This window comes from Phlebotomus papatasi, chromosome 2 (assembly GCF_024763615.1).
Source record: "Phlebotomus papatasi isolate M1 chromosome 2, Ppap_2.1, whole genome shotgun sequence".
Taxonomy (NCBI): domain Eukaryota; kingdom Metazoa; phylum Arthropoda; class Insecta; order Diptera; family Psychodidae; genus Phlebotomus; species Phlebotomus papatasi.
Genome location: NC_077223.1, coordinates 75,672,348 through 75,696,623, shown reverse-complemented (window position 1 = coordinate 75,696,623; position 24,276 = coordinate 75,672,348). Strand labels below are relative to the sequence as shown.

General features: G+C 31.9%; 2 protein-coding genes across 7 annotated transcripts in view; both read right to left on the bottom strand.

Moving 5' to 3' along the window:
- Nucleotides 1-1,685: 1,685 nt before the first annotated feature.
- Nucleotides 1,686-3,109, bottom strand: LOC129804393 (replication factor C subunit 2). The gene is made up of 2 exons (XM_055851642.1): nucleotides 2,930-3,109; nucleotides 1,686-2,866 (listed from the first exon to the last, which is right to left on the bottom strand). The coding sequence occupies exons 1-2, from the start codon at nucleotides 3,010-3,012 to the stop codon at nucleotides 1,921-1,923; spliced, it is 1,029 nt and encodes a 342-aa protein (XP_055707617.1). The 5' UTR covers nucleotides 3,013-3,109; the 3' UTR covers nucleotides 1,686-1,920.
- Nucleotides 3,110-8,768: 5,659 nt separating this feature from the next.
- The window catches only part of LOC129804348 (cAMP-dependent protein kinase type II regulatory subunit), a 117,135-nt gene continuing 101,627 nt past the window's right edge, over nucleotides 8,769-24,276 (bottom strand). For 2 of the 6 annotated variants that reach the window (XM_055851589.1, XM_055851591.1), the window contains 2 exons: nucleotides 14,693-14,769; nucleotides 8,769-14,637 (listed from right to left, as the gene is read on the bottom strand). In XM_055851589.1, the coding sequence (XP_055707564.1) occupies nucleotides 14,611-14,637; nucleotides 14,693-14,769 (104 nt within the window). In that variant the 3' untranslated portion in view covers nucleotides 8,769-14,610. Of the gene's footprint in view, nucleotides 14,770-20,043; nucleotides 20,659-24,276 lie in introns of all 6 variants that reach the window. The other 4 variants (XR_008751972.1, XR_008751973.1, XM_055851587.1 and 1 more) reach the window with 2 other exon arrangements.

Genomic DNA, 24,276 nt, shown 5'->3' with positions numbered 1-24,276 from the left:
CTGCCGATTTTACTCTGACGTTTTTTGAATTGTAACGGTATATTCTAGTACATTCAGAGAAAATCTGTAATTTTCGACAGAATTTCTACGTAGAAAATCTATAGATTTTCGGAAGAAATTCTGCCGAAAATCTGCAGATTCTCGGCAGAATTTCTGCATAGGAAATCTGCATAGTCTCCATTGTCTCAACAAAAATATTGTTGATTTATCAAGAAACTGTAGAAATTACAAAGAAAATGGTATGCTCTGCTTAACAAGCATTACCGATTAAACATTTTAGATAAATAAAAAAAATTAGAGCAAAAATACTATTTTCCTAAAAATCGCCAATCAAATGATAGAAAAACACGAAATTTAGGGCGACACTGTGTTTAAAGTTATCACTTCTCTATTCTCTACTTATAGCACAGCATCGCAGAATTCTTTATTTTATGTAAACACTGTGATATCACCAAGAATAACTCTATTGAATTTTGCAACCTTCAGTGAAAAATATTTCATCTTTTTAGACACGGCTGTCTGGAAAGTCTGGAATGTAGAAAAATCTCCAGAAAATCGGCAAAATATCTATAAAAATTCGTCAGAGTATGCACCAGGATTCGTCAGAAAATCTGCAAAAAAATCTGACGAATTTTGTCCCAAGCCCAAATAAAATTCGTAGGAATATCTACAGATTTCTCGGCAGATTTTCGGCAGAGGTGTAGATATTTTCTGCAGAAATCTTAAAGATATCTGACGAAATTATTTGACGGGTTACCTTTTTTACCTCGTAACTTTAACAATTTTTAGGTGTAAAAATATATCAACATTTTTTAATGTTAATTTTACACCTTATTAAGGGTAAAATTAACATAAAAAAGGGTAACTTTAACCCATAATACACCTAAAAAACATAATATTTAGGCTGATTTCGGATCAATAATGCGGGGTAATTTAATTTTACCCTGCAGTATTGATCCAAAATCGGTGTAAATATTACCCTTTTTAGATGTATTAGGGGTTAAAGGTACCCTTTTTCATGTTAAGTTTACCCTTAATAAGGTGTATAAAACATAAAAAAGTGTTAAATTTCTGAGGTAAAAATGTAATTCGCACCCTCTTTTTTCTCAGTGTGAGGGCAAAGCTTCGATAAAAAGCAACAATTTATTTCAGAATTTCTTACCAAGTTTCTAAAAATATTTTTGGTTACCTGGCCAATAAGTTAGGCCTGAATTTTTGCCAGAATAGCATCCATAACATCTGTCTTAAAGAAAGTTCTGCAATCTCTTGATCATGGGAGTTTCTTTGCAAAATGAAAATGTGGCCAATAAAAAAAACAACGAGAGAATTGAGGGAATATTTTGACTTGTGAGATTCATTTGTGAATCTCAGCTCCAAACTTCTGATCCACCCACCGCGCGGTGGATTGAATCTCGCAAATCAAGTTCGATGCCAGAACTTATTCTAAAAGTGTATCTCGCCGCGAAAATAGACAAGGTGGAATATTTTCTGATGATTAGTCCACCAGGAAGCCTCTCGAGTAAGCTTGAGCTTCAAATGCAACCAATAAAAAAAATGTGATAAATTATTTTTGACTGAAGGAAAGAACAAAAAATGAGTGTGTCCTTATCACTCGAGGGGCTTTCTGCTGTGGATGCAGATGGCAATAAATTGTTATAAATAAATAAAAAAAAAACAATGTAAGATATCCTCAGAAATTGAAGAGAATTTATTTGTACCAGAATTGTTGAAGAAGTATCAAAAGGAAAATTAACAAATTATATCGGTAGATTTATGAAAAACAAAAAAGGTAGATTATGTAAAATGTAACACTGTTTTCTCTGTTTTCTAAGAAAATACAAGAAATCTTTGAAGGAAAACTTGTTGGCAGATCTATTTGAGAATAAAGTTAACTGTATAGGATTTTTCTTTTGTGCTAACTCATTGGAATTTATGAGAGAGTTCACAGAGTCTGGCCAGGAGACCCGACATCTGCACTAGTGTATTATTCCCATCGATAATTTTCATGTGAGTTTCCCCAATTTCCCGGATAAAATACAATTTTACCTTTTCATCCATGTTCAGCCTCTTGCTCACCCTGAAGATATTCCCAATGATGTCCTCAGCGGAATAGCCCAATTTCCACAGTTTCGCCATGATTTTATAGCCCTTGTGAATGTCTCCCTGGGCACAGTGCTCCAGCATTTCCTGCACCAGAAGCGGATGGGGTTCATCGCAAACCTTAAAAACATTCTCTCCGGAAATCTTCCCGAATCCATTTGCCGTTGACTGGAGATTGTTCAGAGCCTGTCGCATGTCTCCCTGAGCCGTAAACACAATAGCTTCCAAGCCCTCTTCTGTGTAATCCAACCCTTCAGCCTGACAAACTTCAATCAATTTGGCCAGGATCTGAGCATCAGACAACTTTGTAAATCTCACCATTGCGCACCTCGACTGAATGGGTTCAATAATTTTCTCGCTCGTATTGCAAGCCAGAGCAAATCTCGTAGTACTACTGTAAATCTCCATGGTTCTCCTCAGAGCTTGCTGAGCTCCCTCCGTCATACTGTCAGCCTCATCCAAAATGACAATCTTGTGCCGGGAAGCCGGAAGAGTAACTTTCTGCTGCGCAAACATCTTTATCTTATTCCTCACTACATCTATTCCCCTCTCATTCGAAGCATTGAGCTCCAAAACAGCTTCCCGGAAACTCGGACCGAGGAGAATTCGTGCTAAGCAGAGAATTGTGGTAGTCTTCCCAACACCCGGAGGTCCTGCTATGATGATATTGGGCACATTTCCTTGTGTAGCAAAGATCCCCAAACGACTAACAGTATCCTCATTGCCCACAATCTCCTCAAATTTTGTAGGGCGATATTTTTCAATCCTAAAAGCAAAGAGAATGAGGTTATGTTCCATCCGGCAGAACAATTTATTAATCATTTCTCACCATGGTAAGTGTTTCTTCTGTTGGGGCTTCGCAGGAGGTGCCTTAGACGTAGATGGAATGCTTTCTACTTCCATTGCTGGCATATTTTTACTAGAAAAGACACTTTTTGCAGTAAAAATCGTAAAAACAACAAAAATCGCGCGGCACAAAGAAACAATGCAAATGTCAAAGTCAATCTGATCGACAGGATCGACACTTCTCTTTTTTAAATTTAACTGTAAAAATATGGTTTATGAAAGATTTTTTTTGAGAAAATTTTACTCAATGAATTTAAGCAATTTAAGTAATTTTCTTAGAAATAAATGAAATTATTTTACACAATTTTTAGGTTTTAAATATTTTCAATAAAAGTAACAATTTTTCAGTACTATGCAGTTTTAACAGTTACTTTTTGATTTTCACATGTCGAACAAATTTAACGAAAGCTCCGGAAGCTCGAACCATTGAAGGGATTCCGCATGGAAAGAATTAAAGCGAACAGAACATGAAAATGAAATTAAGGGGATTGAACAGAGAATTAAAGGGATTAAGAACACGATAGACAAAGACCAGAAGATTTAGAACAGATTTGCGGAGGAAACTACATGGATGCCTGATATCAAGGCTGAAGAAGAAAACGTGGTGACCGTGTGCCCACCTGAGCATCAAGATGGCGAACGATTCCTCTCTCCTACATAGGGGAGGTAGGGCAATTGGAGCTATGGGGCTACATTAATATATAATTTTTTCGCATATTTTTGAAGGGAGCTGGGTTTTAACGTAATTTAAATTAGCTCTACAAAAGAATTATGTAACTAAATAAAAAAAATTGTAAAGCCCAGCTTCCTTTAGAAATAAGGGAAGAGTGCCCCGGATCGGAATGTTAAGAGACATGATCGATATTTAGTCGATATATATTAGTGATCCATTTAACTCTCCGTGCATTTGAATTTTAATTATAATTAATTAATAAATAATAGACTTAATTGTTAGTGTGTACTGTGTACTTCGGATCGTCACGAATTTAGTCTCTCACGGAAAATTGGTTTTATAAATTAAATCTAAACTAATGAACTGCATTCTTGTGAGAGTTAAATGAGAAAAAGTAGCTAATATTTTTTAAAAATTCATTTGAATTAGTGCAACAATATGGTAATAACCTGACGATCCGGGGAACACTGGCGATCGCTAGTGCTCTTCCCTAGCTGTAGTCCCATAGCTCAAATAGCTTCACCTCTCCTTACTTAGAAGAGATTTGGTGTTGCAATTTTCAGTTAATAAATGGACAAGAAAAACGACCATTAACCCTTTAAGGACGATCGGGTCACCGGTGAACCAAAAATGAAATATTTCCTACGGCCTTCTGAAGTTATACTGTGTTCTAAAAAGTCAGTAAAAGTGATTTTTTCAGATCCTCAATTTTTTGACTCTCTCGTCGTTAAAGAGTTAAACCAAACCATCAATAGCGTATAAGTGAAGCTCAGAGATAACTGATTTTCCAAACATCACAGTAAAATAAAATTATTTTCAATAATTTAGAATTCTGAAAAATGTATTCAGCTTTTAATTTACGATTTAAATTAAATTATAAGAAAGAATAAGACATTACAATAATATTCCAATTATTTGTCATTAAATTAAAAGCAAATTTAAAAAAGTCGATTATTGGAAAATAAATTTTAAAAAATATTAACTTTTCAACAAATTAAACAAGAAAAAAAATCAAAAATAAGAAGAAAGAACAAGAGTTTATTGAAATTATTTTTCGACTTAAGTATTTGTATGCTTCTCTAAGTTCAGAGTAAAAAAAGAATTATGCGAGCCTTGATACGCAATCACAATGAAACCATTAACAATACAAAAGAACATTAAAATTAAAATTTTCCTAGAAACAAAATTTATAAAACTAAAGAGAAAATAACAAATAATGAAAAATAAAAATAGTAAGTCAAATAAAATTTCAAAGAAAACATATTAAACATCAAAATTTAAATGCAAATACAATTTCAAAAAAAAAAAAAAAAATTTCGTTCAAATCGAATTTAGGGAAGTGATTATACAAATTTTCTGCAAATTAGAAGCTACGCAAGTGAGCAAAAGTTGCGGCAAATGCTGATTAAAAAATTTTTGTATAGAAAATTGTTGTAACTTATTTTTTATTAATTAAGGGCATTTGATAGATAATTTTTGTTTAAAATAATTTTTATTGGGTTTATAAAAACTTCTTTTTCTCAAGTGCATTTAATAAACAAAATTACGCCGATTCCAAATACGTTTATAATCTCAAAATCGCAAAAATGAAGTTACGACAAATGCTGATTTAACTGACAAATTTCAACACCAATAACCAAAAATTTCAGGCTTATCACTGATTTTTTGTCATTAATATTATGAGCACATAATATTCTGTCATTAGAAGAGGTCGAAAGTTTGGAGTGGTATAACTCAGCTCCTGATGAAATATTTGAATGGGTGAACTATTGTTGGAAAGCTTGGTTCATTAGCTTTTAGAATCTGGTATACTTAATCTGCTATGGATAAACCATGGTCATCCAGAACCATTTATGTCGAAGAAGACACTTTTTGCGACGTCTTTTTTGACCATCTACACTAACGGCCAAAACATTAAATACACCCTTCGTAAGCTTAAATACACGTGATTTGGACCTTGGACCGGGAAAACGCTGTAATATCCAGTTCTATTGACTGAAATAGTTTCATATATAAACCTAAGAACAGTTTTAAACAAGATTTGAGAAAATACATGAGCTACAAAATTTATAATTTGAGGATCAGTCAAAAATTAGCTTTTTGGAAAAAAATGCAAAAGTAGCCCCACATTCTAAAACTGATCTAATCTTTTAATAATCATTTAATATAAGCTAAATACTATTATTAAATATTATTTAGAGTCAGAAAAACTGAAAATAATACCGAGGGAATATTTTTGGTATGGATTGTGGTCAATTTCCGGTGTGATGTGTTCTGAAAGGGGTTTCTTCTTTGAATATTGAAATTTTCAGCCCAAATTCTACTTTTTCATATATTTTTTATTTTTCAAATTTCTTCTTATTATTGTTGCAATTTCATTTCTTTTACTTCATTATTTTATTTAAATAAATATGAATAAAATCATCAAATTCAGTATTCCTCGAAAAATCCTCCTTTAACTTTGATAAGCGCTTCACATATTCGGGGCATCCTGTTGATCAATTTCTACAAAATGGCTGAAGGAACTTTGCCCACACATCCTGAAGTGTTTCCACTAAGATTGGAACTGATGTCGCGCCTAATCTCGAACCTTGTGGTCGAGAAAATCCAAGAGAATTGCAATGAGGCTACAATCGGGTGACTGGCGTGGCTAATGCATTCGGTTCATTGGGCGTGGGTTTTTTTTTCAAGAGGATAACGATCCCAAGCATTTCTCAAAGCTTTGTAGAGGTTTCCTTCTTAAGAAAGAGAAACGCAGGGTCCTAAACACATGCATTGGCCACCCCAATCACCCGATTATAACCCCATTGAAATTTTCTTGGATTTTCTCGACCACAAGGTTCGAGAGAAGGCGCCAACATCAGTTCCAATCTTGGTGGAAACACTTCAGGATATGTGGGCAGAGTTCCTTCTAACATTTTGGAGAAATTGATCAACAGGATGCCCCGAATTTGTGAGGCGCTTATCAAAGCTAAAGGAAAATTCTTCGAGGAAAACTGAATTTGATGATTTTATTCATGTTTTTTAAATAAAACAATGAAGTAAAAGAAATGAAATTGCAACAATAATAAATAGTAATTTGAAAAATAATAAAAAATATATGAAAAAGTAGAATTTGGGCTGAAAATTTCAATATTCAAAGAAGAAACTCCTTTCAGAACACATCACATTGGAAACCGACCACAATCCGTACTAAAAATATTCCCTCGGTATTATTTTCAGTTTTTCTGACTCTTAATAATATTTACTAATAGTATTTAACTTATATTAAGTGATTATTAAAAGATTAGATCAGTTTTAGAATGTGGGGCTACTTTTGCATTTTTTTCCAAAAAGCTAATTTTTGACTGATCCTCAAATTATAATTTTTTTTAGCAAAGGTATTTTCTCATATTTTGTTTAAAACTCTTCTTAGGTTTATATATGAAACTATTTCAGTCAATAGAACTGGATATTACAGCGTTTTCCCGGTCCAAATCACGTGTATTTAAGCTTACGAAGGGTGTATTTAATGTTTTGGCCGTTAGTGTACTTCTGGGACCAGGAGTGACCCACAATTCTCGCACAAGGACTGTTTGTTAGAGGAACTCAAAGGGTATAATTTGTAGAAGAAACTTTTTTTTTTGGACATCTTACTTTTTTTTATTCATCGACTTTTGCAAGAATTTTAACATTTCACACGCATAGAAAAAAATGACAGAAATCCTTCTATCTCATTTTCTGGACAAACTAATGAAGATATCGACTTGGAATGTTCTAAGTACTCCCCCATAAGTTGATCCAAGGAATCCAAATATCACATCAATTTCATCCCCACGTCTATCCTTCCCCACCAGAAACCACTCTTTTAGGATTTCAGTAATTTTTTCCTTGCGTTTAACACTTCAAAATTCTTGAAAAAGTCGATGAATAAAAAAAAGTAAGATGTCCAAAAAAAAGTTTCTTCCACAAATTGTACCTTTTGAGTTCCTCTAACAAACAGTCCTTGTGCGAGAAAAGTGGGTCACTCCTGGCTCCAGCAGTAGATGGCCAAAAAAGACGTTGCAAAAAGTGTCTTCTTCGACATAAATGGTTCTGGATGACCATGGTTTACTCATAGCAGACTACATACATATACCAGATTCTAAAAGCTAATGAACCAAGCTTTCCAACAATAGTTCACCCATTCAAATATTTCATCAGGAGCTGAGTTATACCACTCCAAACTTTCGACCTCTTCTACTGACAGAATATATGTGCTCATCTAATATATATAAAATATATCTATATATACAATATATACATGCATATGTATATATACAATATATATTATATAATATAGACAATATTTTGAATGGAATAATATTTTCTAATTTTCTTTAATATTATAAAACTTGAATTTTCACAAAAAAAAACAGCGAGAACTTTTTTGTACACCTAATATTTTGTCTGCCGCAAACTAGAACTTATTTACAAAATTGGAAAAGTCGTTAATTCTTCCTTTTATGTGATATTTTATTCTTTCACTTAAATCTGAAGTTTAGTAGCTATAAATTGAGCGCTTCGAAAGTAGCGATATCACTTATGGTTTTATTAAATTGAAATGAAAAGGAAAAAACTGAAGATATGACCAGCGATAAAATCATTTCATTCTGAAATCCAACTAATAGGATGACATGAAGAGATCGTTTGTGATTGCAATTTGCAGCGATAGCAATAAAAATGCATAATTTATGTTATACGTACCTCATTAGTAAAATCAATAAAATCCTTTTTGCTTTTCCGTTTATCTCGGGATATTTTGTGAATTGAAAGAAATTCTGTTTAATTTATAAAGACATTTAATAATTCATTATTTTTTGGGCTCTTATACATATTTCTCTGATATTCGTGTTTCAATATTATTCACCTTGCTTTTTTTATTCTCAATAATATTTCATTTTCCTCTGATTAAATTTTTGCTTGAATTTTTTTTCGACACCTACGGATCATTTGGGTATTTTTTTGCCATACTCCCAGAATTGCCTATAATTTTTTTTTACGAAAAAGAAAGTAATACATTCTTCTTTTTATCAATTGCAACTAAATTATGATTTTATTAAATAATTCATTTTATTTCAAATGGCTTTCTTTGCCACTTGAGAAGCATCTCAGATGCCGAACCTAAGAACCTAACTGTTAATTTTATTAAGAATTTATTTAATTTCTTCTTTTTTCACTCTCTAAATTACTTTTTTGTTTGTTTTTTTCTCTCATAACGTATGTGATTTCACTAATTTTTTTTCTTTTAATAACTCATGTTTGTTTCTTCTTTTGGTGCCGATAAATTTTTTAGTACATATTTTTTTCTTGTTTTTTGTATATAAGATATGTAGCTGAATAGTAAGGTGATGTTTTTTTTCTCATGTCGATTACCATGAATTGCATAAGGACAGTGAATATTATTTTTTTTCTTACTTATCAATAATTCATTTTTTATTATGTAGCTTCTTTTCTTTATTTTTCTTTACTATTCATTTTTTTTCTTCATTTTTTTTATGGCAAAAAATTAATTCAATAATTTTTCTAGACTAGACCAATTTTGTACAAGACTTTCGCGCCTTTTTTTCACAATTTTTCGCTTCACTTTTTTTTCCTGGAGACTCCCTTGTCTCGTCTAAAGCAATAAAACTATTTTTTCCTCCTATTGCACGGCGAATTTAGTTTTTTTTAATATTCCAATGATTTTTTTCCTACTAAAACATCTCATTAAAATGTTTTTTTTATATGATTGGGATCGTTTGCTTATGATTTTCAGCTGAAACTTATTGATTATGTACACAACATGTAATAAATAAACATTTAATTCCATTATTTAAGGTTTTTTTCACCTTCTTCAGCATCACTTCTTAACACTACAGGTTAGGGACTGTTTCATCTCATTTATAAATCTTTTCTTGGAGATTTCGTCTGTTCTTTTGCACGTTTTTTTATTATGGTCACATTGAGAAAAGAGGGGATTTCTTTTTTTTTGGAAGGGTTTCTGGAAAAACATGGACATCAATTCTCCTCTTTGTTTATTGTTTCTTTCACCAAGAAAAGAAAGTTGCTGGTTTTTTTTAAGATTCTTTTTAGAGCAACACAGATTGTTTTTCTTTTCTTTTTTAATTTTCCTCTTGCGTGGGGCGGAAAAGAACATTGTGGAATTTACACTAGAGACTAATGTGTATTAAATACTCTATTTAGAATATTTTTTTTTTAATATTATGGCAAAAGAAAAATCGTAAATAAATTAGTTAATAAAAAACGCTTCACATTGAGCAAAATTTCCAGCATTCTACTCAATGGAATTCCCTTTTTCTATCTCATTTTATTCTGTTTTAAGTAAAATCGTCTTTCGGCACGATAGATTACATAAAACTAGCAGCTAAATTAGGCGTCACTTAGCAAAGAATAAAAAATGTTTAGAGGAGAGTGGGGCAATTTGATAAACCTTGCTTAATTTGATTAAAAAAAAACGTTAAAAGAAGAATAATTGTTCTCTCAAGAATTGTATACGAAAGATAAAGAAATTTCAAAATAAAAATAAAGCAATAACACGAATTTATGGTTATGAAATAATTTGGTTATTCTTTGTGATTAAGCATGAGAACATAACGAAGAAATTGAAATTTCTGATTGTTATTTTGATATTGTCCCTCCCAGATACTCTGCAACAATATAAGTTATGTTCTGTTTAAGTTTTTTTCAATTTATTCTATTCCTTAAACAAAAAAAAAACATTCCTTTGATCCTAACCTCTTTTCTATTTTCGGAATTTTCCTCATCGTTGAGCTTTTTACAAATCCTTTAGGTTATGATTATGTATAACCTAAAAGAAATCCATGATCCATATTTCTTGGTGAATTAAGCCCAACAAAAACAAAATCAATTTCCCTACATAACCTAAAAATTGTATACTCTTCACTGCAATATTTTACGTTACGCAAAGAACTTGTAAACTGATAGCCAGCAAATTTGTTTACTATATTTTTTTAAACCATTTTTAGATGAGAAATAAATTGTATATTGATTTTTTAGTGTTTGTTGAGATACTTTAATTTTGATTGATATTTTAACTTTGATTATTCGGAATAATACAGTAGAGTTCCTCAAATTTGAACGATGGTTGAATTCAAAATGTAAAATTTGAGGTTATGCGAAGAAAGTTTTACGTGGAGTCTGAATTAAATTCATTTTTCTCTGGTGTTTCCTCGATATTATCGTATGATATTAATTTCCGCAACAAATTCCATTTATTCCACAATAAACTACATTGATATATTCCCTAAAGTTATTTTTCTTAATTTAGGGAGAGTGCATTTTTCATCAATTCCTTTATGTTTTTGAAAATATTGTTCAAATTGTATATTTTTTGGATATATAGATAACTTTTATGACATAACCTAACATTCCAGCAGAACCTCTAAATTGGCACACTTTATTACTTTTATTTCATATTACTTAAAAGCAGCAGGTCTAAAGTCACTCAAACTGTTTATGGCAATAGTTGAATACGTGCATTGCATGAAATAGAACACCTGAAATATTGTGACTTTTTTTTCGAACTCTAGACCTAGAGGAATTCTGTAATAGTATGACAATGTCATATGTCAAATTTAAAGCTTTTTATTTGGTAAATTCAAAAGAACTAATCAAAAATTCGATTCCTGATGACCTGTCGATTATCACTGGGCTTTAAAGTTGCCCTGCTCCTGACTATACCACGAAAATTTATCATATGACATTGTCATATCGTTACAGAGGTTACAGAATTTCTCTGCTGAGAGGCGTTAAGCCTTTAAGGACGAGTGGGACACCTTTGTCCCAAAAACAAAAAAAAACAATTTTTTTTGACTATAGAAAGTTATTTTCTCCTTTAAATAGTCCGAAAAGTGTTTTTTATTTTTGGGACACCGGTGTCCCATTCGTCCTTAAAGGGTTAAGTCAAGGTTTGAGGTCTTTCTTTGAATTTGAACCATAAAATTTATATTAGTTTCTCAAAATTATAATGCTGAATCCTTACACTCAACAACCAAAAAGAGGCATTAGTCTGATTGTTGTTTCAGAGAGATCAGGCCAGGGGGTGATATTAGCTCTGAAAAATGCGACCGGTTTTAGTGTAATTTTTTTCCTGTTTTCGTACACATTTCACGAGATATCTCCAAAACTTCGTAGGTTGCCAATTTGGGGTTTTTGGTTGCGTATTCAATATTAAATAGGCTTTTATTTTGTATTTGTATTTTATGATAATTCATTCTACAATGACAGAAAACAGCTAATAAACTCAAAAGTTTTTTCGGCACGCTAGAAACACATGGGAAACATAAGTGCAAATATCCCGGATTTGAATCCCCTTTAGGTCACCAGGAATTTTTCTTGCATTAAAAGTGTTTGAATTGCATTCAAGGTGTTTCAATTCCACTTGATTCCACGGGGAATAGGACTGACAAAATCTATCTATATCGCATATATATAAAAAAAAATAATAATTATTATGGATGTTCCGAATCTCCCATGCGGGAAGGCCTAAGTTCTTCTATGGAAGTTGTGCCACATTTATTATTATTATTATCTAAATCTTGTCCTGCCACTTCTGAATTGCTCAGAATCAACTGCATTTTGATATAAAGATTAAGATTTGCCTTCTCGTATCCGCTGCACCTTCGTAGTCTCGAATTTGTGGATCAGTGATAGTGAATATTGTATTGGCGCCTGTAATTATTTTTTATGTGGCTCAATTTTTGTTAGAATTTCAACACATTCACTAGACGCATTCAAAACCAATATGACACTAAAAAAAATCTGCAACTGATCAGATTCGAACCTAGGGACCTCAATAGAGAAAACTCTGTATCCGTTGACTTATCTGCTCGGTCACACTTAAAAAGGTGTAAAATTAACATAAAAAGTGTTGATATATTTTTACACTTAAAAAATGTTAAAGTTACGAGGAAAAAAAGTTAATCGCATCCTCTTTTTTTTCCTCAGTGTTGGCTTAAGCGGAGAAACGGCTTAGTTCTCAGCTAAAGTCGTAAGTCTGTCCATAACATTACTAAAGCTCCTCCCATTCTTGATAACTAAAAAAATACTGCATGTTTAGAAGTCTAGTTTGTGAGAACGCTAAGAAGTGTTTTTAACGTTTATGGACCGCCTGGTATCAAATTGCCCCTGTCTCCCCTGGAAAAATAAATTAGTGAATAAAACAGCTAGAAAGAATATTAAATAATTCACAGAATAAACTATAAATTCTATTTCCTTTTCAAATACAATATTCCCTTCTCTAGCATCTCTTTTTTTTTTAAGTGTTTTAGATGAGATGTTTTTTTTACCTTTCTAATTATTTCTCTCAATATTCCATTTTCTTTTAAATATATATAAATAGATTGCATCTATTAGGTAAAATACTTTTATACTGTGTAAATTTTCATCATCAATATTGTCTTAACAATAAATAAGCTCTTTTTCCATATTTAACCATATTTTTTTTTGTATGAAAAATTCCCACTGAAGATTGTGATTTTCTATATCATGTGCTTTTGCTTATTTTTCTTTTTTTTGTTTTGTTTATATCAAAAAGAGAAAAAAACCCAATAAAAATATTTGTATACACTGTAAAGAGGCTACACAAGAGGTTATTTTTTTCTTCTTTCTGTTGAGAGCACCTTCGTGAAAGGAATCAATGAGAGTGATTGTTGCTCCAGCAGGAAATATTTATAATATATTTTTCTTCACGATGTTTCTTTTTCTATGAATGTTTTTTTTTTGTAAATAGTTGGGTCTTTTTTTTCTTTTAGAAGAGGGATGGTTTCACAGTTAAGAATAAGTTAGGGTGACACAGATGGCAAAAATGTAACACCACTTAACAGTTAATTGTATCCTTCCACACATACTTATCGAATTTCTTGTTTTTTTTAATGTAATATTTACCTTTTTTTAATTATTATTTTTTTTTTAAATATTCATTTATCTCTTCCTATTTCTTGATTTTTTTTAATACTAAAATTAGAAACGCAGGAGATTTTATCTTTCAAAAGAAAATCAAGAACAAAAACTTCAGGTCCTTCAATCACTAAATATTTATCTCATAATGCGATGAATCAACATAGAAACAAAACTTAAAGTTGCAACAAAACGGCTATATAGAATAATTCTATACAGGAAATAAAATGTTTCTGAACACATTGAAAAAAAGCTTAGAAACAAGTCTAACGGCGTTATCACATTTCCACATTAAAATTTTAATGTGATTCACATTAAATTGTCGCTTATGAGCGTCCAAATTATGTTATTTGTGTCTTTGAGTCACTTAATATTTGTGGTTTTTTCTATTTATTGATAAAGAAGTGGATTTGGCCTGCAAAAATAAGTTTAAATTCACCTAAAGCATAAATATTTTTCACATTAAAAAATTAATGAGAAAATCGCATTAATTTTTCGCATTAATGCTATAAATCAATTTATATCAAATTTTGCGAGCCAAGTCTACCTTTTTATCAACAAATAGATCAAATTTTGAATATAAAATGATTTAAACACACAAATTACACATTTGGACTCTCACCAGCGACAATTAATGTGAATCATATTAAAATTTTAATGTGCAAGTGTGATAACACAGTAACGATAACTAAGTGATTCATTTTCTCACTAATTTTCCAATTATTTTCTCTCAAAAATTTATTATCAATTTATTCTTCACTTTTATTCCTTAATCTTATTCAATGAATTAACTAAATTACTAAAAATTTCTTTCTCTCGCATCTTCTGCCACTAATTTTTTTTTCTTCCACTAATAGCTGCTGAAAACGTCGAGATATAATTTTTTTCACAATTTTTTTCTCTATCAACCCACTATAATGATTTTTTTCCTTTTGTTTTAAATTAATTTGTCTTTGAAAACAGCGTGTGATTTTCTACATGTTTTCTCTCTGTCTCTCTCTCCCTCTCTCCATCCCCTTCCTTCACACCTCCAGTCGTCATCTTTTGTTGCCTCATGCAGCCAGAAGAAGTGCAGCACTCTTATCGAATATCACTAATGTTATTTTTGCTGCCAAAGATCTTTATTAATTGTACCTCATAGTCATCAATGTTGCGCTTCATTATATCCATGCAAGGTCCCAGGAGACGTTCAAATGCATCAACGTCAAGAACTGCATTTTGCAAGAGAAACAAACAAAAATTTGTGCCACTTAATTGCAATGTCCCTCGAATAGTTGGATATTATATACAAAGAAATATTTAAATAAATAAGAAAATGCTATAGAATCAAGAGAAATGTGGATGGGATTTCTCATTAAGACATGGGACTTCTGGAAGATACTCAGAGGAAAATTACATTTGTTGGTTCTTTTTTTTCATATTTCTTGTACATAATCTTTTCTCTGTACTATTCTGTTGCATTTATTTCATAAATATTTTCTTTTGCCAATTATCCTGGATTTCTATACTAAAAGTAAATTCTACATTAAATTGCAATGGGACAATCTTTGGTTATTGAATATGAAATGCCGCAAAACATCGAATATGCTTAAACAATTTGAGAAAACAAGTTTCTCAAATTATCATCTTCTAATGGTTAAGCTCTGCCAATAAACTTATTAATATTTTTTTTTATTAATCATCAAAATTGAAAATGGAAGTTCCGAGATATTCGACATCGAATTTTCGAAAATCGATTTTTCGATTAATTGGACCTTCGATTATATCGGATGAAAATTCGATATTCAAATAGTTGTAGCATTCTAAATAAAATAAATTCTAAACATCAAATTGGCTCAAAAATTGGTTTGGTGCCGCAATTTTTTGAATATTTTCTCCACGTGTAAAAAACCAATGAAGGCGTAAAAAAGCAATGACCATGTAGAAAAGCCCAGTCCGTTCGTTGTGATTACATGCATTTTTTAAGAAAGTCATAATCATAACCTTTGATAGTGACATTGTACCGTTTAAATATGTGTTAATTTTAAACCGGTCAATTTGACCGGATCTTGGTAGTTTTAGTGTTAATAAATAATTTTTAACTGCTCGAACTTTACCTGGATAGTCGTATAAATTCTTGATTTTGAGTTATTTTCGATTTATTAGGGGAGACTGGGGCAAAAAGTAACAAAACGGATATTTTATTTTTTTATAAGCTACTCGAGCGCCTTAGAAATTTCTAATTAGCGCAGTTTTCTAGGAAATTTACCGCTCTACAACTTTGTGAATGTCATTTTTTCTCTATTTTGTAAGGAAATACATTTATCGAGCCGTTTTCTAAAAGGTAATTTTTTGACCATTCTCAAAAATGCTGGGGCAAATAGTATCAGGCATGGGATATTATCACATTTTGATTCGCTTTGTTACGGGATTCCGTAAATTAAAAAAAACCTAGATTACATATTTTCATTGGAAATTTATTCCTCTGCATCTTTGTAAAACCCATTTTTCTCTATCTGAACGATAAAAACGCTTTTCAAGCTATTTTGGAAAAAACACACAAAAGACTGTAAATCGTTTGACCAATGCAAACAACAAGCGGCGACACATAGCAGTGACGTTTCTTTTCACGGTGGGACTTAAGAAATTATTTCAGTTTTTGTTACTTTTTGTTCCATACCTTTTGTTACTTTATACCCCAAGTGGTCGTTCTTAATAAAAGATTTCTTGAGAAAAGGATCTTTGTAAAATTCTAAAATGGATAGCGGCTTCGTATTCAAAGAATCCAAATCATTTAGGAAATAATCATCAGTTCTAGGAAAATATTTCAAAAATAGGGCTAAAAATTTCAATATTTTTTATTTTCTAAATTAGTTGTTCGAATTCTAAGAAACATACTACATCGAAGAAGGTCTATGCAAACTATCTATGGAAAAAATTTTAAGCCGCTATCTTATTTATCTTGGAATATATTGAATTTTGAAATTTTCGATTTGTGACTTTTTGCCCCAGTTTACCCTACCCCTTGCGGAGTCATGTTTTGCCAGAATTTTCAAAATCTGAAATCAAGAGTGTTTTGGTGTGACGCTGTTTGTCCGCCTGTCTGGCCGTTATCTGTTCTAGGCGCCAAACGGTTAGAGATATAGGTTTGGCATCTGTCGGGAAGCTCCCGTATAAATAGACCCAAACAACGCGAAAACGCATCGTGCTTTTTTTTTTTTAATATTTTGATATACCTAGGTGGATATTTCGACCATATATGAAAATACAATTAAATCATTCATAATAACGGTTCTTTTCAAGGTTATAAGTTAAAAGGGCTTTAGAGAGCATATTTCTCAGACGAATGAAGTTATTTTGCGTTTGTTGGAAAGGTCTTGAAATTTATGACGAGACTCAACTGGTTTAATTGGTTATGAATTCGTTATGAACCGATAACTCGAAATTCATTTGTATCGCTTCTAAGCCACTTTGAGCGATAGTTTTAAGGATTTATAAATCGGTTGAAAATTCTTGTGAACCAGTAAATCATGAGAATTCATTTTCGACGTATAGTATCTAAGTCACAAGTTTGACTATTTCACAAATTCTACTACTGTGGAATTCTGTAACAGTATGATAAAGTCATATGACAAATTTAAACATTTTTATTGAGTAAATTTTCTTGAAAAAAATTCAAAAATGTGATTCTTATTAATCACTGAGAGCTTCAGACCGGCTTTTAATATTTTATTTATTTTATATTATATTTATATTTATTTTCCCAATCAAAGCCAAGGTTGCGTCTGCCGCCGTCTTACCATAACCGGTCACACCAGGTAAACGGCAGAAACCCATGGTGTATTAATAATAATAATAATAATAATAATAATTTATTTATTCACAAAAATAGGGTCAACCCTTTTACAATTGTGAAAGAAAAAAAAGAAAAAAAATGAGATAAAGAAATTATTAAAAAGAGAAGAAGTTAATAAATTCAGAAGTTTAAATTTAAGTACAAATAAAAAGATAAAAAAAAGTAAAGAAAAAAAGTAAAGAAAAATTCCAAAGCTTCTCAGGCTTCAACTTGAAAAAAATTTCGAATGGCAGCTGCAGAAGAGCGCTTGTCATTCGGGACACTATTAAAAAAAGTGACGCCCTTAACGAACAGAGTCCTGTAAAGACATTCACCGTTCACTTTAGGCACCAACAGTCCCCGAACCCTGGCTGAGCCCCCCCTAACCAGAAGACTCGACAGGTACTCGGGACATTCAGAAATCAACAGATGAAACAGGAACAGTACAGTTCTCATTTTCAAAAGGGATGTTAAATCACATCCAATGAAAACGTTTCTATATGGAGTGATGTGATCTCGGCGACTTATGCCGCAAATATACCTGACACAATCATTAAAGGAAACCGTCAGGCGACGAATTGTGTCACTATCCGCCGCAAAAAATAGCTCTGCTCCGTAATTAAAAAAAGGAAGAAGAAGCGCTCGCGCGAGGATCAAACGAGTGTTATAGGGCGTGATGTCCCGGAAGCGTCTGAGGGTATACAGAGAATAATTGACCTTTCGGCAAATAGAGATGGCCTGATCAGACCATGAGAGAGTTGCATTGAAGATTATGCCCAGGTTTTTGACCTGATCAGAAAAAGGAATAATTTCACCGTAAAGGTGCAATGGATAAAAATCAAGGGAAACTCCTTTTTTAGAAATTACAATAGCTTGAGATTTTTTAGGATTCAAAATCAGCCCATTTGATAAAGCCCAGTGCTCAATTCTGGAAAGATTAATATTCATAAGTCGAAAAGCCTGAAGGGAATTGGAGGGCTCACCCTCAACATAGATTTGAAGGTCATCTGCGTAAAGATGAAAAGAGCAATTCTGTAATACAGAGGGTAGGTCATTGATGAAGAGGGAGAAGAGCAGTGGGCCAAGTATTGAGCCTTGACCAATGCCCTTATTTAAAAAAGACGGTGAGGAACTATTCTCACAATACTTCACGATAAGAGACCTACCAGTGAAGTAAGATTGAATAAGGGCCACTGCAGAGGAAGAAAACTTAAAAAGAGAACATAACTTATAGCAAAGGAGATTGTGAGGAAGGCTATCAAAGGCCTTAGTGAAGTCCAGCAGAACAAGAATCACGAAGCGATTTCGATCTATCCAGGACGCAATGTCATGAGTAACTCTCAGAAGAGCAGTCGTAGTACTATGGCCCTTTCGAAAGCCTGACTGGAAATCACAGAGGAGCCTGTTTTCATCTAAACATTGCGAGATCTGCTCATGAAGAAGAAACTCAAAGGCCTTTGATAGTACAGGAAGAAGGCTGATGGGCCTGAAGTCAGAAGGAGATTTGGGATTAGTAACTTTGGGAATAGGAACTACAAGAGCCCGTTTCCAAGAATCAGGGTAATTTTGACCGTATAAGCCAGCTCATATTGCTCATATTGTTCTGCTTCTGAATTTTACCATGAAAATTTGTCACATGACATTGTCAGACTGTTACAGAATTCCCCAACTGGTAAGCTTATAAAAAAAATTAAAATTTTTCAAATTATTCGAAGTGATGTTCTACTGGTGGGAATCAAATTAGCTTCATTACTTGGCTGTAATTTCATGAATTCCTCCACCAGTTCAAGCACATTGAGGATAATTTTGTGTGAAAACTCCTGAACTGTGCTCCGTGATTCTTTTATTAATTTGAAAAAGTTATCTTGATAAATTTAATTACTTCACGGATATTGAGGGAAAATTTTTAAGGCGATTTGTTACCCTCAATTTTTTTTTATAGATCTTGATTATACTTTTGCACGTTTAACAGCTGTGTTTGTACATTGCGTAGTCATTAATGTCCTTTATTAAAAAGCCTCGAGAATTAATTTTACTGCTATATTCACAGGATACCAAAAACGGAAGAAACTTATTTCGCTCCATGATTCCATAAGTTTTCTTTATTTATTTTCTGTACTTCCCAAAGTTTATTGGATCTTATTGTGTTTTAAAGACTTTGAAAGTTTTTTGTTTATCTAAGTTTGTAAATTTTATTTAATTTTTGCGACATTTCACTGGCAACAACTCGTTAAAAGCATTCTTAATGCTGCGGAAAAGAGAAATGAAAGCAAATACCATGAAAAAGCATCTGTTTCATGCAAACTAATGATGTTCTTTTAAGATATTTCAACTTAATGGCATACAAAACATAATACAAAAGTTTTGTTTTAGATTTCCATAACACACAAAATACCTACTCATCTCCCTCTAGGACAGACCATGATTCATCATATCATAATGTAGTAATATTATGTTTTGTTGGAAAATAAAATAAGCTGGATAGAATTATGTATAATAAAAGAGATTATGCTTTTGGGCAAAGGAGAAAGAGATCAATCTTTCTACCATAAGAGAATACATGAATTTTCTGTGCGCTACCAAAGGGATGCAAAACAACTTTGCGTGAAGAAAGATTCTCTAAAGGCTAAGAGATTATAAAAGTAGAAAGGCTTATAATCAATTTAATTACCATTTTCGTATTTCTTTTATTTTTTCATACTTTTTATCCCCTTTGTATTAAGGTTTTTCTTTTTGGCCTGACTCCTTTGGGGTGATTGTGTGTTTGAGAAATGTGATGTTTTGTGTGTTTTAATTTTTTTTGAAGAAGAAAATAAGGTAAAAAATGTTGTTTTTTTTTCAAATCTTTTGTCTTTCTGTGTTTTTATCAATTTTCGCGCAATGTTTTATTCTCCATCTCATTTCAGCTAATTAAACTGTATATTTCAGTCTCTTTTAAAGGTGTTTTTTTTCTTATTTAATTTTTCAATGTTCTCCTAGAGCTTTCGAGTGTTTTTTTTTTGTAATAAATCTGTTTATAGTGTGTCATTTTGTCTTGCATGATTATAATTGTGCTATTTTTCTCTAATAAATATTTCTCCTACTTCGCCTTTCTTGATGATGTTTTTTTTTCTCTCCCATTTAACACACACAGATAATTCTTCTTTTTTTTAGAATAGTTTATGCTTCTAGAGACGAACACCTTGAGCCAGTAAATTTTTGATTTGCACTTCATACTCGAGAAAATTTCTTTTCATTATATCAATACATTTTCCTAAGAGTCGTTCGAACGTCATTAAATCTAAAACTGTATAAATATTGATAGAATTAGTAATTATTTCACAACAAAATAAAATTAATCATTCTACAGTAAATATTAGCAATTTGTTATTGATTGTGATAACCAGAAAAAATAATGGGGTTTATCTTCTACTGAACAATTTCAATTCCATTTCTATTTATGGCAATATTAATTTATCTACAAATCAAATATTTCATTTTATTCAACATGCGCTGGATCTTATTTTTTTTAATTGTGTTAGCAAAAACCAAACTAAAAATGGATGAGGAATTTTTTACGAGGAACAAGTAGGAAAATAATTTGGAAAGGGGAATACAAGAAGGAATTATTGTAAGAAAATGTAAGAAGAAAAAAATTGCCTTTTTGTTCAATCGGAAGGATTTTCACGAAGAATCTCCAAGTAGAGTGCTTCATCTAAATGTTTGTAGGTGTTAAATCCCCGTTTAATAACGTCTACATATTTACCCAAGAGTCTCTCAAAACAACACGTTTCTAAAACTGCCACAAACATGCACCAGCAGATTAAGAGAAGATTCAATACGAAAAGACAAAAGAAAAAAAAACATAAAGCATTAAAAGTTATATAACAAACAAATACATAAAACAAAATTAGTTGTTTTTTTTTTTAAAGATTGTATCGAAAATTGGAAATAGACAATAAACTGTACAGTACATCACTTGGTTTTCTTTATTAATTAAATAAATTGTTTCTTGTTTTGTCAACAAAATTAAAACTGCTCCTGTAATCCTGGAACTTATACGGGCTTCAGACCTAAGGCTTAGCCATATGCCTTAAATTCTCTAATTTCGTATCAATCTTAGAAATCTTAGAAAATTATCTTATCTTATCTTATCTTAAAAAATTATCACTAAAGATTGGACAACATAGGCAAGTAATCTATTAAATTTTGAAAAAGCCATAAAATTGATTACAATTTTGAATTTCGAGATCATCGGGAACTGGGCTAAACCTTAGGTTTGAAGCCGGCCTTACGGATTGCTCGTATATCGTATATTCCACAAACAAGTTTGTTTTGTATTTTTTAAGAAGTGAAAACACGGGATTTTGACCTTTGATCTTCTGCTCCTTTATTCCTTGCCAACGTTTCGGAGCTTGATGGCTCCTTCTTCAGATATGGAAAAAGAATGGTGGGAAAAGGATTTCAAGGAAATGGTTCACTACTACTTTTTCACAAATGGATGACACGATGGTCAGATTGGCTGACATCCTTTTACCACCATTCTTTTTCCATACCTGAAAAAGGAGCCATCAACGTTGGCAAGGAATAAAGGAGGAGAAGATCAAAGGTCAAAATCCAGTTCACTTCCTAAAAACTAATTCATTGGCCGAAAATCATTATATAAGTTTGTATTTTTCTCACAAACATTGTTCGTAACGTGATCACTTGACGAGCATTTTTTGTTCATCTACAAAGACTTGTTTGTAAAGGTTCGTGAACTCAAAAATATTCGTAAAATTTTGTCATTTTTTCATAAAGTTTTGCAAGACAAACAAAAATGTACGAACAAATGTTTGTAAAAGAACAAAAAGCGCTTATCAAGCGCTCACGAACAATCTTTGTGAAAAACGCACAACCTTTTACGAACTTGTTTGTAGGTTGTACGATTTACGAACATTTCGTAAGTCCCCAATAGAAATTCACAAACATTTATGAAATTTTTTCTGTGTAGGGTAAATGTCCTAATTCAAAACCATTTCCAGACGCTTTTTTGACAGAAAATTCAACACATTAAGTTCATATTTTTTTTGAAGAGAATTACGTAAATTTGCTCCTTTACTCTTCTAGAATGTTACTGTTTAGTGAAAATTCTTTAGATATCACTTGAACACTTCTTAAATACAAGAAAAATATGCGAGTGTAATATGCTTCTATTGGAAACAAATTAATCCAAATGGAGACAAGGGAAAGTTTCTAATTGGAGACAAACAGTACAAGTGAAACCGCGACGAAAGGATTCCAAAACCTTGTTGAGTTGCTCTTGAGTGCAGGATTTGTTCTTATTCCTAGTCTTTTCTCCTTTCTCATCTAAAACAATAAGAAAATCTCTCCAAAGAAAATCATATTTCCGGGGTTTCCTATTGAAGCATTTGCAGATTCATCAGAAAAACCCTTTTCGTTCACGAAATAGGTAATTATTTCATTTGAAAACTTCACGTACCGTTAACAATAAAGATTAGCACTTAATTTAACTAAAATTAGCCAGAAATATGACATAAATGTTAAACAAAACAAATAAACAACAGTCACCTCATTGTGTTTTTCATTGGAAAACATAGTCGATCGATGAAAAATTCAATGGTGAAAAAAAGGTACACTTTTAATTTTTCTGAGAAATTAATAAATTAAAATTTGTGAATATGAATGGATTTTCGCTTTATTTGGAGAAAAATTAATTAAATAATGAAACTGAGGTATAGAAAATATATAAATATAGTAATTTAGTACTGTATTTATCATGAAAATAGTGAAGTTTCCATTTGGAGTAGCGAAAAATTTCCATTTAGAGCAGGTTTTGAATTAGCTTAATTTACCCTAGGCAGAAATATTTTCACAGTTTGTTTAGCTCACATATTTTAAATTGATAAATTTTATAAATATAAGTGAATTACAAAGAATCAAAGAAACTTTTCCATCGTTGTGTTTGGAAACTGGCTATCAAAAGGGGGAAGTGGGGCACCTTTGAAAGTTTTGCACATTTGGAATTGAGATTTTTGACCTATTTTTAAATAAAATTGAGCCTTATCGTGATGTAATTTAGATGCACAATCAGATTGAGAAGCTAAATTACAGTATAACATGGCTCAGTTTCACTTAAACATAGGAAGAAAATCCCAATTTCAAAGGTGCCCCACTTTCAAAAGTGCCCCAAATCCCCCTAAGACTCCGGTAGACTCAACAAGTAAGCAGTAAAATGTTAAGGTTCCTTGTGCATGAAATTATCCTTTTACAACTTTGTGGAAAGTAATTTCATTCTATCTTAAAGAAAAATGTGCTTTCCAATTTATTTTTCGAAAATTGGTCTCGGTATTAATGGTATAATTTATGTTTTTCAAAAGATAGAAAAAGAAAGGATTTTGGCTTTGCCGGATTCTGACTTTTTAGAATTTTGGATTTTTAGAATTTTGGGTTTCAGGATTTTGGTTTTCGGGATTTAAGCTTTTCGGGATCTTGACTTTTTGAAATTTTGGCTTCTAGGATTTTGGTTTTCGGAATTTAAGCTTTTTGTGAGATCTAGACTTTTTGGGATTTTGGCATTTCTTGATGTTGCCTATTGGAATTTTGGCGTTCGGGACTTTAGTTTTTTTTTGGAAATTTTGGATTTCGGAATTTTGACTTTCGGGATTTTAGAGTTCGGAATCTTGGCTTTTTGGGACTTTGGCTTCTAAAATTTTGGCGTTCGGCTTTTTTGGATTTTGGCTTTCGGAATTTTGGCGTTAGGGACCTTGACTTTCTTGAGATTTTGGTTTTCATGATTTTGGCTTTTTAGAATGTTTCCTTTTAGGATTTTGACTTTCGGGATTTTGGCTTTTCGGGATTTCGACTCATTTGAGATTTTGCCTTTCTGGATTTTGATGTTCAGGATTTGGATGTTCGGGATCTT